This window comes from Ambystoma mexicanum, chromosome 1p (genome assembly GCF_040938575.1).
Source record: "Ambystoma mexicanum isolate Mex_15411 chromosome 1p, UKY_AmexF1_1, whole genome shotgun sequence".
NCBI classification, from domain to species: domain Eukaryota; kingdom Metazoa; phylum Chordata; class Amphibia; order Caudata; family Ambystomatidae; genus Ambystoma; species Ambystoma mexicanum.
Genome location: NC_090921.1, coordinates 1,188,522,798 through 1,188,536,208, shown reverse-complemented (window position 1 = coordinate 1,188,536,208; position 13,411 = coordinate 1,188,522,798). Strand labels below are relative to the sequence as shown.

General features: G+C 46.2%; 1 protein-coding gene across 1 annotated transcript in view; it reads left to right on the top strand.

Annotated features, from left to right (window-relative positions):
• Positions 1-13,411, top strand: part of LOC138451205 (IgGFc-binding protein-like) — a 320,112-nt gene that overhangs the window by 232,847 nt on the left and 73,854 nt on the right. The window contains exons 18-19 of the mRNA XM_069604892.1: positions 5,638-5,837; positions 10,687-10,828. Coding sequence (XP_069460993.1) covers positions 5,638-5,837; positions 10,687-10,828 — 342 coding nt within the window. The remainder of the gene's footprint in view (positions 1-5,637; positions 5,838-10,686; positions 10,829-13,411) is intronic.

Sequence of the window (13,411 nt, the reverse complement as noted above, 5' to 3'; positions counted from 1 at the left end):
TAATGTGAGACATTTTTATGACATATATATATATATATATATATATATATATATATATACATATATATATCTATATATATATATGTATATATATATATATATATTTAACATGGATCAGTGACTGCAAAGTAGACATTTGTCAGTGTAATATGGATGTTAGAAAATTAATAGTAACATTTCAATGTAATAGGCTCCTGATGAAGGCTGTGACAAAAAGCCAAAACAATTGCATTTGTCAAGTTTTTTGGAGACCACATTAATGTGTAGTCCTGTGGAAAGGATACACGTTTTAAATAAACAATAGTGTTTTTAGAAGAATGAGCTGTCACATAAGAGACTGTAGGGATCGAATCCCTTTTCAGGACAAGAGGAGGGACATTGTTGTGTGGATGGCTCTTGCCTGTTAGAGTGCTAAAACGATGCTGACACAACGGATCGATGCTGACACGACAGATCGATGCTGACACGACGGATCCTATGTGCAAGACACATTGTACCTGACATTTTAGGACATGTAATACTATATTTGTATTCCATTGAAAAATAAAAGTTTATCTTTTGAAATAGTGTGTGCTTTGGTGGGGATTAAAGACAGAATAAGCAATGCCGGAGGATAGGTTTGTATGCCTATCGGCTTCTGGTGAAAAATATGTAATATAGTCACCAACTATCAGCCGCAAACGTTCATGCATCAATGCCCTTGGACAGTACGGTGTAGATGTGAAAATATCCTATTCAGTCCAGAAGAAGTACAAGTGGAGAACAACGGCTGCTATGCACCTTTTCCAAACCTGTACCACGTCTTGCCACAGAGTTGTTCCAAACATACAAATAAACAGATACCATGGGAGACTGGGCAAGATGGTAGAGAAAAAGGATGCACGGCTGTATCATGCTCTGAACTCCGGCACCTGAACTTATAATATGGCGATCCCGTGAGACCTTGACACTGCAGTAAGATCCCCCCAGCCCCTGCGATTTGGGTGGTGGGCAAGGTACGCCTCCACAAACTTCCCAAACGTGACCTCAAGGTCTCATGCGATGAGCAACTCGGGTGACGGGATGAGCAATATGAAGCCGCACCATCCGATCTGAAGATGTACTGAGATGACACTGCAAGATGCTACCGCTGCAGTAGGGGGACTTGCGACCGGAGGAGGCATGAAGGTCTGTAAGATGAACTGGGCTCAATGATCTACCGCTGCTGTGGAAATAACTTTGCTCAAGTTTCAGCTTGACATGTCGAGGTTGGTGGGAATACATGGGGGCTGGAGATGGGTGGGGAGAGTAACTAGGCTCCATGAAGCCCTGCAGGATCACTTGCTCTTTACCAGCCATAACACCACTGTTGGCTGGCCCTGTGCTTGCTACTTGGCTGCTCCTTATTACCTGATTTGTGTTGATGTGACACTGAAAGATGTTGCAGCTACAGCTCAACAACTTGCTACCCACATATGTGTGAGGTTTTTGCAAGAGGGACTGAGAGCATCAATATCCCGCTGCCGTGGCATCGCTTGATTTCCAGTGTGACATATTGAGGTTCATGGAGACTCCAGCAGGGCTGGAGATCTGCAGGGAAAATAACAAGGACCCTTTAAGCCCTACAGGATTGTCTTCTTTAACCAACTACAATGTATTAACTGAGGCACGGCGCTACTGTTAAGTTGTCTCGCACCAGTCACAGAACCTTGAGTGACCCGTTCCGTCGTCGTCGCCGTCGCCCTCAGAGCTACGTTGTCGAGCCCATCGCACCGTCATCTCCCGACTCGTGGGAGGATGAGGAGGGAACTGTAGGCCTTACGGGGGCGAGTGGAGGAGAGGGTTGGGTCCTCCGTCGTTTGTTCTGAGGACTTCCTGACGGGCCAGGTTGCAGGTCCTCCGTCCTGGGCCATGGGAATCTCGTCCTTATCTCAGAGCATAAGGACAGGATCGCAGACAAAATGGCCGCCGAGCCATCCTGAGGCCTAGGTTCCGCTGCGCCGGAAGGGAAGGCTGCTCTTCCTCGCCATTGTCTTCCTCGGTTATCTCCCGAGGATCTTCCTTACGGGATCAAACCTTCTCGAATTGGACTTCGAGGTTCCTCACGGCCTCGGTCAGTTCCTCCTCCGAGGCTGACTCTGAGCTCGAGGAGGCTACCGTGCCCCCCCTCGCTTCTTCCATCATGGTGGCCATGACGATGGGTTGAAAAGAGGATTCCCTCCTTGGCGGCAGGGAAACTCTAGTCCCGGAGGCAGTCTCCGCTGGCGGGGTCTCTGCCGGCTTGGCCAGAGTCGCCGCAATTGCCTCGATAGAGGCCTTTGCCTGCTGGGTAGGGGCCTTTACCACCTTAGGTGCGTCCCGGGCCTTCTCCTTAGGGGGAGGGGCGACGCCTTGTTCGCCCTCTTCCGAGATCGGACGGGGCTTCTCCCGAAGCTTACCCGGGGTCTCGGACTTTCTCTTCCCTGAACCGGAGCGCTGGCTCGTGGTTGACGGTGCCGGGGAAGGCGCGCCCTGCCTGGCGACCAAAGAGCCCGACCTTTCGGCGCTCCCGGAGCCAGCGGACTCGCGGTGCTTGGCCTGGTGTTGGGCCCCCATCGCCGGGGTGCCTGCACAGGACTTAGAAGCCCGCTCGGACCCTTTCTTCTTCTTCTCACCCGTTGAGCCCTTCTCCAACCAGCTGGCGAGACGGGATCGACGGTCCCTCATGGTCCGCTCCGACAAGTTCTTGCTGAAGTGGCAGTCCTTCTCTACATGAGTCTTGTCCCCATGAAGACAGTAGAGGCATCGCAAATGTTCGTCTTCCTTAAACACATTCTGCAGCCGGCATCCAGGGCAGCTGCGAAACAGCTTGGGTCCGGGTGAGGAACTCGCGTCCTGGGCCATCTCGAAGTAGGCCGCGAATCTTCTGGAATCCTCCAAGAAGTTGATTTGACGAAATCTTCACCCTTGAGGGGAGTAGGAAAATCCCGTAACGGGTAGCCGTTAACGGGAGTAGAAACGGTGGAGCTTGAGGCTCGATTACCGAAAAAATGTGAAAATTCACCTGAAAAAGCGCGAAACACACAGTTAAAGCTCGAGAGCTAAGCACGAGGACTCCCAACACTTGAACGTGCAGTAAAAATCTGAAGATGGCTGCCAGAGGTGGGGCTTAGATAGAGGGCAGTCATTGGCTGTGGTCAGTATGACGCAGAGATCAGTGATTGGTTACTACTACGAAAGACAGATCAGAAACGAAACTGATACTGATTTTTCTTTACCGAGGATTCCCAGCCTGACGACGGGGAATATTCATGAGCATGTGCATCCATGCCAGACCCCATGCTGGAGAAGAGTAGGTATTACAAGGGGCAGGACCAAATGCAGTGGGTGTGTGGGACACCCGTTAATAAATAAGAAAACTTTCAAATGATATGAAGGAGAACATAAGATAACATATAATTCCTTAGTGATGCACAAGTGCTTTCACTTCTGAATAATCACACAGAAACGAAAACTTAATGGTGTGAAATGTGCTTCTGATTTAAATCGACTTTAGGAGAGAGGGGTGGGCTCACAGCAATTCGGACAGATGCACCCACAGTAATTGGCAGACAATGGGCCTCATTACGAGAATGGAGGTAGCCATGGAGCTATTAACTCCATGGCTACCTCCGTTCCGGGCTCCATTACCGGGTTCCTGCAATGGGCACTTACCGGGTTACTCCGACATAGGAGGACCCGGTGATTCCTCCTTGCAGGAACCCATCCCCATTCCCATTAGAGCCCCCATAGGGCTCAATGGGAATGGGGAGGGAGGTAATAACGGGCAGATTACATCTGGCCCGTTATTGCCTCCCTCTTCCCCTCGCGGGACCCAGAAAGCACGCCTGGTTTTACCAGGCGTGCGATCCGGGTCCCGCGATGGGAATCTCATAATCGGCACTCCCGGAATGAAGGGGGGCGGTCCCATACCGGGCCCCTTCATTACGGGAGCACCAGCCTTATAATGAGGCCCAATGACACAAAAGTTGGGTCTAAAATGCAAACAGGTACATTATTTGATGCTAAGGGTCCAGATCTCATACTCCATTAGGCTTGAGTTTTCAGCAGCTGATGCATGATTTGAAAATACCATCTTAGTTGGCTACCCACAATCTCCAGAAGCAACCTTGATATGCTTTATCACAGGGGTGGGACGGAGAAACATCCCGATTTACTGATGACGCTTAATTACTCAACATATGTAAACATGCATTAATGCAATTTTTGGGACATTGTCAGTGGTTTTGAAATCTTAATAAAGGCAATTCGAAAATGAACTGTCATTTGTTGTCCATATTTATTTCCTCCCTCCCCAAAGACATCTTCCTTTCATAGGTGCCTGTGCCAGCCTGCTATCTTTCTCTCCTTCTCTGCATCTTGTACTAATTCCCTTACTTTTTGTGAGTACTATTTTCCTTTTCTCTTTTTTTCTTTATACTATTGTATTTGAGTTCTACATTGTCTCTATTCCATATCCACAGTTCATTTGCTTTCATGTCTGTCTCATATTTACTCAGTGTGGCTGTGACTGTCTCTTGGCCACTGCTTGTGACTTTCTCATCCACTGCCTATGCCTCTCTACACCTCACTGTCTGTTTACAATTAATTAATTCTGTCTATTATCCACTGTCTGCGTATGTCTTTTGTTCACTGTCGATGTCTGTCTCACAATCTCTGTTTTATTCTTTATTTCCATGTTTAGGTTATTCTATTAGTCTCTCATCCACTCCTTCATTGCGTGACTTTTAATTTCCTACTTCCCATGCTATGTATTTCTATCTCACTCCGTCTTTCCCTCAGTCTCAGTTGTTACCTACCAGATCCATTTTCTGTTTGTACTGCTCCTTCTTTTCTTGTCACATTTTCTTCAGGCCTCCCCTCTCCCATGATGGCCCTACAGCTCACATTCTATGCTTCTGGTTCCATATCTGCGGCATTCGGATAAGAAAGGCATGTCCTTTGTAATTGCCTGGATCTCACGCTTCGTGTGTCCCAATCTCTAACTTCTGTTCCATCCCTCTGACTACTTGTGCCTGTACTGTCTGTTTATTACTGTTCCCTTTGTGTGTTTCTGTACCTCCTTTACAAGCCTTTTCTAATTCCTGCTGCACTGACTTATTCTGTCCCTGCTCAGTCTGCTGTGTTTGTGTACCAATGTATGCATGCTTGACGCTGTCTGTGTTTAATAATAATTTGACAATGTCTTTGATAGTTTATGATGTTATAGTTTTTTTTGTTTCTTGTTATGTCTCTCTTTCTCTCCATGGCTCACCTTTCATTCTTGTGTCACTTACATGTCTCGCTGTCTTTCAGCATCCCTTTATGTTTCATCTTCTTTCTCTGACAGTTTCTCTTCTGTCTCTTTCCTGTCTCATTTGATCTCAGTAGCTACCTCATTTTTATCTCTGTTTCTTGTTGTCACTACACTCTTTTCTGTTTTCTTGCGTTCCCCTTTTCATGTGCCAACAGGTTATTTATCACACTCATTTGTTGAACCATTTTTCTACGTGTGTTCTCATTTCATCTTATGTGTCACCATGCCCTTGCCTCCTTTTCCATCATGTACTACTTGTCTTTATCTCTGTTTTCGTGTGCCTCATAAAACTTCACATATTAACTATTGATTCCATATTCCAGCACTGCCCTGCCCTGAAAACAGTCTCTACAAGGTGTGTGCTGACACCTGTTCCACGAGCTGCTCACAGATCTCAGACAGAAGCAGCTGCCCAACCTCCTGCTCTGAAGGTTGCGAGTGCATCAATGGATATTTCTTTGATGGCAAAGCATGCGTGACCATGGATGACTGTGGCTGTTTTGAAAATGGAAAATATTACAAGGTATTTCGTTATTTCTATTCTCTTTTGTTGAATGAGTCAAAAACAACTCAAAATATGATTATTTGGGGTTAAGCTCATAAAACATCTAAGATCGTTGAATTACAATTACACTTAAATATTCCCATAAATTGCTTAACACAATATACCTAAAAATTGAAAACAAAACCTGTTATCAAAAAGGTACAACAATATCGCTGTTGCATAATATGTATCTGTTATGTGTGACAATCCCATAGATAGTGTCACTTCTCTATGGATGGACCCCTCTCCCCATGAGGCCATGGTGGTGCAGTCGCTACCTAATAGTCCCCCTGATGCTGGTGCACAGCAGGAGGTTCTCATTGGGGGAAATGTCCTTCCTGTGGAGAGTGGCATAAGTCTGATGTAGGGGTCCTGTAATATGCAACTTTGTGATCCAAAACCCTTTCCCTATCCCTCTACCTCCGACACAGTAGTGGGAACTATACGTTTTTCAAATACATAGGAAAGTCTTACTTCATCAAACACCAAGACGAAGAGGAAACACCCACTACCATGAGAGTACACCAGGCAAGGTCAAGTTTGCAAGTGTATAAAGTGAATCACAAGAGGAAGCCCTGTTAGGAGAATACACCAAGGAAAGCCAGGACTGTGAGTAAAGAGTTGAAACCTGGCAGGGGTGTGCACCAGGTATCCTACAAAGTTGGGACTAACAGCCAAGTTGCTTTCTATACAAGTTGTGTTGTTGTTGATTAGAGAATTCCAAGGAAGTCTCATACCCATAGGAGTTTAAAGTATCTTGAAGAGAAAACCCGGACAAGGTAGTAAATTCCTGGAACTGTGAACTTTATTCATTGGGACCTTTTATGTGGGAGTTATGCATTTTCCTTTTTCCAGTTGAACATTTGTGCACTTTCAAGGTAGAGGCCAGAATAGTATTTCGGACACAGGACATTTTGTTTTGGACATATTGGCATTTGACCAACCCACAGCTTTGGTTGGGAAATACCTCTTAGAAAAGGGACAGCAAGGCCTTTTCCAACCGCTTTTATTTTGAATAAAAGTGCATAGCAAAAACCATGAGCTCTCTGTGCCCGCCTCTCATTCCGGGCTCCTCACAATAGTGCTATATAATGTTTCAGTAGTTTCCAGGATGGCTCACCCATCCCACATACCCCATTTCTGCTTCCAGGGGAGAGCAATGGTTTTGTATCCAAACGTAAACAGCTGCACTTAAATGTCAGGCTTATTCAGTGGTTCCTTGTAGGCTGGGATTCATGGCCATTCCTGAATTTGGGCCAGATTTCCTCAGATCTGGAATGTGGTAAAAATGTTCCCTTCTATTCCCAGATATGGAGGAAAGTAAAGCCTATGTCCAAACCTACATGAGACACTGTGCCCACAGTGAAGAGCTGTGTTCAGTGCTATAAGACAATTTCCAAGCTCAGAAGAAATCTGCCCACTGCTGGTCAGTGAGGCAGTACAGCAGCTTTTCCCTCCTCCAACATTATTAGGATTGTCCCTGGAGATGCTGATATGGTGTGTGACTTGCCCACTACCAGGGCATTCCCCAATTACTGGAGCTGGATGTGACATTAATGATGGAGGCAGTATTAGAGGACAGTGTACCCTAACTCTCCGATGCAGCCAGACAACCTCCACCCTATCATACCCAGGCTTGCAATGCCACGTGCACAATCTATCAGTGAGCTCCCTGTAGGTGCAACATCAGGTGGACCGGATCCAATAACGGAGGCTCAAGCCCAGCTTCAACTTAGGAAGATGGATTCAGGACAAGAAGATGGGAGGACCTCTCCACTGAGCACCTAGCAGTGTTATGAGAGATCCGTAGGTCTATCGCTGCACATGCCAAAAAAACAGGATATCAACTTTCAAGGCTGGCATGTTGGGTAGAATGTCTTGTGGATCCCCTTACTGTACCGAGTCAAAGCATGTGAGAGAGCACAGGGGCATCCACACAGGTATTCAAACTTCTGTCTGGAATTCTGGAGAAGATGGAGAGGACTGTGTTGCACTTGCATTCATTGGCTGCTCACCATCTAACCCCATCTACCTCCGTGCCAACAACAGATGAGTCTCCATGGGAAGCCACTGCGACACTCAAGTAAACTCTCCCATCATATACCTGCCTGTCTGCCAGGCAATTGCAAGAGGCCAGACGCTAATGGGGCACTCTATCATTTGACACAAATATGGTTGGCTTCACTGGGAGTTAGGCAAAGTGGAAGCGGGGTGAGTTGTGGGAAGAACAAAGGGTGAGTTGGGGAAGAGAGGAGATTTGAGGGATTCAGGGTGTAGGGTGGAGCACACACAGCTAATGTACAGTAACTGGATAGTCTCCCCAGTCCTTGCTTGGAAGCCCATCCAAGATGGAGCCTGGGACAGCTTCTGCTTCCACTTCAAAAACAAGTTTGTCTGTTGGAAACTCCATTATGACTAAATCTGTTTAGAACGGCTAGATATAAAAACAAATCTGTTGTTCAACTATAATCCCTAATGAATTCTAAGAGCTTTAATGTTGTGTGAGGAGATAGCTCTACACAAACTGTGCAGGTCCCTTATCAGGGAGATCTGCCAATCGGATATGGGGTCCATGTGTTTCCATGCAGACTCAAACATTCATTCCTCCAGGTGGCAAAACGGGTACCACTATTGTGGGTAATAATGATGGCAATTAGAAGCAGCTATTAACAATTGCTCTAAAAGTGGATTTTTGGGTATGCAGCACTATTCAAAAAACAAAGGCCCTCATTACAACACCGGCGGTAACCAATAGCGCTATTAACACCATGGTTGCTGCCAGTATTGTAACGAGTCCGCCATGGTGCAATGGGAAATTACCACCCTATTCCAAGGTTGGCGGGGCGGTAATTCCCCATGCACCATTGGCCCTTCCCCATTCCCATTTTTGCCCCATAGGGCTCAATGGGAATGGGGAAGGCGGTAATTACGGTAAAGCAAATTGCGGTACCGTAATGACCTCCAAGGTCCCTTTGCGGGTCCCTACTTTAACGGCTGGTCCAGACAAGCCGTTAAGGTCGGGACCTGCAAAGGGACCTCGTAATTAGGCGCTAAGGGGTTAACGGCGCCGCAGCCTTTTACAGCGTCGTTAACCCCTTAGCGCCAGGGTCGTAATGAGGCCCAAAATGTTTCTTTTCTAGGTTGTTATAATGCATCCATTTTCTATATTTTTTTCATTTTGTTTGCCCTTCCCCCTGGCATTTATTGGGCTTCCTCTCCACACCACACTGGACTCTCCCTTGCTTCCCTCTCATTATAGCTTTACGCTGCTTCCCAATTATATTTTTGTGCACTTTTGAAATTGATTTTCATGAACCTGTTTGAAAATCAAGAAGTTATTTCTCTTTTTCGATGGACCAACATCGAAAAAAGAGAAAACGTCCAATATTGCGTCCGAAATTATTTAGGCTTTGGGATTAGAAGAGTTCCAGGGTGGCATGCCATATTTATTCTGTATGAAGGCTTTTTTCACGCTATCATAAATGATAGATCCATCTCATCAAAGTTTTGAACTAGAGAAGGACTGGCCTAGTGGTTGATATAGGAACAAGTGGGACAATCCTTCTCTGTTTCCCATCCCTTTCCATCTAGGACATTTTACAACATTGTGTTATAAGTACCATCTATGTGAGTTACAATAACCCATTTCAAAAATTAGAACCCGAAGTAATAATCTGGCATGAAATGCAATATAACAGCCCGCACGTTCTTGTTGTTATAGCAGAGTACTCAAGATTCCTGTGGCCATGCTTGAAAAGACCATCCACTAGTGCTTTTGCTTGGAATTCTGCGACTTGTAGTTTCTCTAAATTGCAAATGGGAAAGAAACTACAACCAACTATGAGCACAACCAAGGACTCAACGCACCCCCTACTCAGGCCCTGTCTCAGCTCTGACACAACCTCTGACTTGATATTAACATCTAATCCTCAGGTACCTGCACTAACTAGCAACCACCTTCCCCATGCACGAGCAGTCTGCAGGAACCCCTCATCTCCAACAGTCACCACCCACTTCACACTAATGGGAGCTTGAAGTAAAGCAGGCATTCACGTACACCCAACACCACTACCATCTCCTTGGCCTTCATTCCACACATAAACATGATTAAGCACACCCAGGCCAGGGTGATGTCCTGAACAACACCAGGCATGAATCAACACACACATACAACATGTTTTAAAAAAAAAATATTTAGCTATTTACCCTCTCCCCTGCCCCACTAGCCCCGCCCCAGATGGATTGTTTCTTTGTTGCAATTTTCACCAGCACTTTAGCAAAAGGAACCTTGCTCTCCTATGCTCCCCCACTAGCCTGCCTCCCCCTTACAGCATCCATATTTACAAGAGGTCATAGATGCAGTGCTGTTTTCGACACAGTGGGGTCATTACAAGTTGGGTGGTAATGGATACCGGGCACCGGTAAGGAGACCAGTGCCGGTAATCCCTTACCGCCCAATTCCGAGGTCCCTTAGCGGGAACCGTAAAGGACGTGTGGTCTGACCACACGTCCTTTACTGGATCCGCTAAGGGATCAGGGCGCTAATGACGGGCCTGCAATCCGCGAGCCCGTTATTAGCGCCCTCCCCATTCCCGTTGAGCCCTGTTAGCCCTGTTAGGGCTCAATGGGAATTGGGAATGATTGGTTCAATGGGGACTCCAGGGTCGGGATGCACCGGTAAGTCCCCATTGAACCAGACTGGTGCCGGACCCGGTATTGGAGGCAGCGATGGCGCAAATAGCGCCATGGCTACCTCCAATCTCGGAATGAGGCCCAGTAACATAATATACACAATCATTTTTAAAGAATCTGTTTAATTCCTCTGCAGCCTGGCGAGGTGGTGATTGGAGACGGCTGCACCCAAGTGTGCTCCTGCAAACCTAAAGGAGTTCTGATGTGCGAGGATTTCAGCTGTGCGCAGGACGAGAATTGCACGATCAGAGATGGGACTGTGATTTGCATCAACACAGGTATGTAACTTCAATTACAATGGCCATCCATGGCCCTCTTCTTTTTCTGCATATGTTAATATTGTCAACCCTTTTTGAAAAGCGCCCTGTTAACACAGGAAGCAGTTATAGGCGCAATTCATATGTGCACAATTTTGAAAAAGCAGGGTGCCACGACGCACCTGAGGCACAACGCCATTTTCGGGTATCATTTGATAAGCGTCATGCCTCGTTATGGTCACCTCACACATGTGGCAGCACCGTGTGTTATGAATTGGGATTACACAGCTTGTGCAGATCTCAACCATCTGTAAAAAGGCTGCTGGTAATGGATTCTGGGATGCAGGGAGGACATGTAACCAAAAGAAACAAGCATTGACAAAGCCAGCAGTGTTGGCTTGTCTATAAGTAGATGTGTTCCTCCGTCCACATATGTTTCGCATTGCAACATTTATATATTGGTTTTCTAAAAATCGACCCAATAAAACTGTTACTATGACTATATTGAACTGTTCTACACAAAAGAAATACAAAATTAGACACGTACTTTTAATTCAGGGGTATATACTGCAATGCTGTTTTACGTAGAACTTTGGGATGATTGACAGCTGCATTTAACACTCTACCTTTCAGACAGATGCCTTTGCAGGCAAAAATGGATGTTTTAAAGGGCGTAAATGTGACCATAATTTAGATGGCCAGCCTCTTACTAGCTGCAATTACCCCATATTGTTCAGTGAGCTATTTTCATTGGCAAAACCTGTAGTTTTAAATTACCGTCCGACGACAATAATTTAGACAATGCCGAGAAATGTCCACTTGACATGCTGCTGGTATATACGAATCCTTCCACAAATGCCCCCAAAACTACCAAGCTCAGATATAATTTAGATGGCAATATTTTCTCTTGTAGGTGGGCTAGCTCCACCTCATTGAACCAAAACTAAAAAGGATGTTTTGCACCACTGAGGCCTCGTCTAGAGCACGCGAATAGACAGTCCAAAGATGCAATCCTACAACTTTACTCTCCGCAGATACTCATGTTGGGGTGGTGGAGAGTACTAACCACATTTTACCCCATTTTTAGTTAAAACAATATGTTCTGGCTTCGACCATCCAAATAGCTATCTGTCCGATGCACTCAATGGAAAGTTCATTATGGACCAGAATAATATCAGAAGCCCCATGTATAGTTTTGAAACGTTGACTACTTTGTCAAAATGGTGCTGGTAGAAAGACTCAGGACCTCATTACACGGATGGCGGTAAGGATTTACCGCCCTACTACGAGGTCCCTTTGCGGGTTGGGGTATTTAACGCCTGCTTTTTGCAGGCGTTAAAAACCAACCCGCAAAGGAGCCCAGGGAGCTAATTACGGTACCGCAAATTGGCACCTTCCCCATTCCCATTGAGCCCTATGGGGCAAAAATGGGAATGGGGAAGGGCAATGGTGGAAGGGGCAATTACCGCCCTGCCAACCTTGGAATGGGGCGGTAATTCCCCTTTCCGCCAAGGCGGTGCCGGTATTTTACCGGCATGAACCATGGCGCTAATAGCGCCATGGTTCTCCGCCATCCGTGTATTGAGGCCCTCAGTGATCTAAAATCCTACATGCTAAACCTAAGAAGGGTGGGGAAAATGAGAGGGGCATTTACAAAGCAAAAGGCCCAAACACTTTTCAGGGGATCTGTATTTGAAGAACGTGGACCCTGGGTCATAGATGTGGTAGCTGGTCCAGAGTGAGCTGCGTTGTGAACTCGGCATTGATTGAGCAGTCCGCGTATGCCAGAGAGGTCTCTGTATTCCAAAAGGGATCTATGTGTCCATGAAGACAGTGAAGACTTGTTTGATAGCGTATCCTTCATAGATTGCCAGCACACATGTAAGTGTGAAGACCGGCGGGGCCTGCTAACGTCAGCAATCCTCCGGCAATCAACTCATGACAATGCAAGCAGCATGTTTCCGAATATATAAATTATAGGGCCTGTCCTCTGTTAGTATCTGTTTACACTCCTACCCTAATAAAGGTGGAGAATTGCAAACAGGTACGTCAATGCTCTAGCACTGCAAGGCTATCGTGGTGTGGGGTGGAGAGAAATCAGGAAGTGGTCAGATATAGCTCCATTCTGCTTTGCAACATTCCTTAGGCCCAGTCCAACAGGTCCTAGGGAAAGGTTGTGCCTGGAGATGTTCGTATGTGGTTACTTCCCCGTGTGAATTACACCGGAGCATACATATGCCTTGGCCCTCTCTCACCAATCTGCCATTCTTCTTTCCGCTCGATATGCTAAGCAATCCACACTTTCAATTCTTCTTGATCTATCAGTTGCTTTTGGTACTGTCCATCACTCTTTTCCACTTTCCTCTCTTGATTTTTCCAGATTTCTTCTCGACTGGTTTAAATCCTACCTTTCTAATCGTGCAGGTTCTGTTTCCTGAGAGGGCCCTATCTCTCCAAACCTACCTCTCCATCACAGTGTTCCACAAGGCTCGGTCCTGGGCCCCCTACTCTTCTCTCTCTACACCTATCGCAAGCAAACATTATCTCTTATTTCGGACTATCCGACCATTTCTATGCTGACGACACCCATCTGTTTCTATCCTT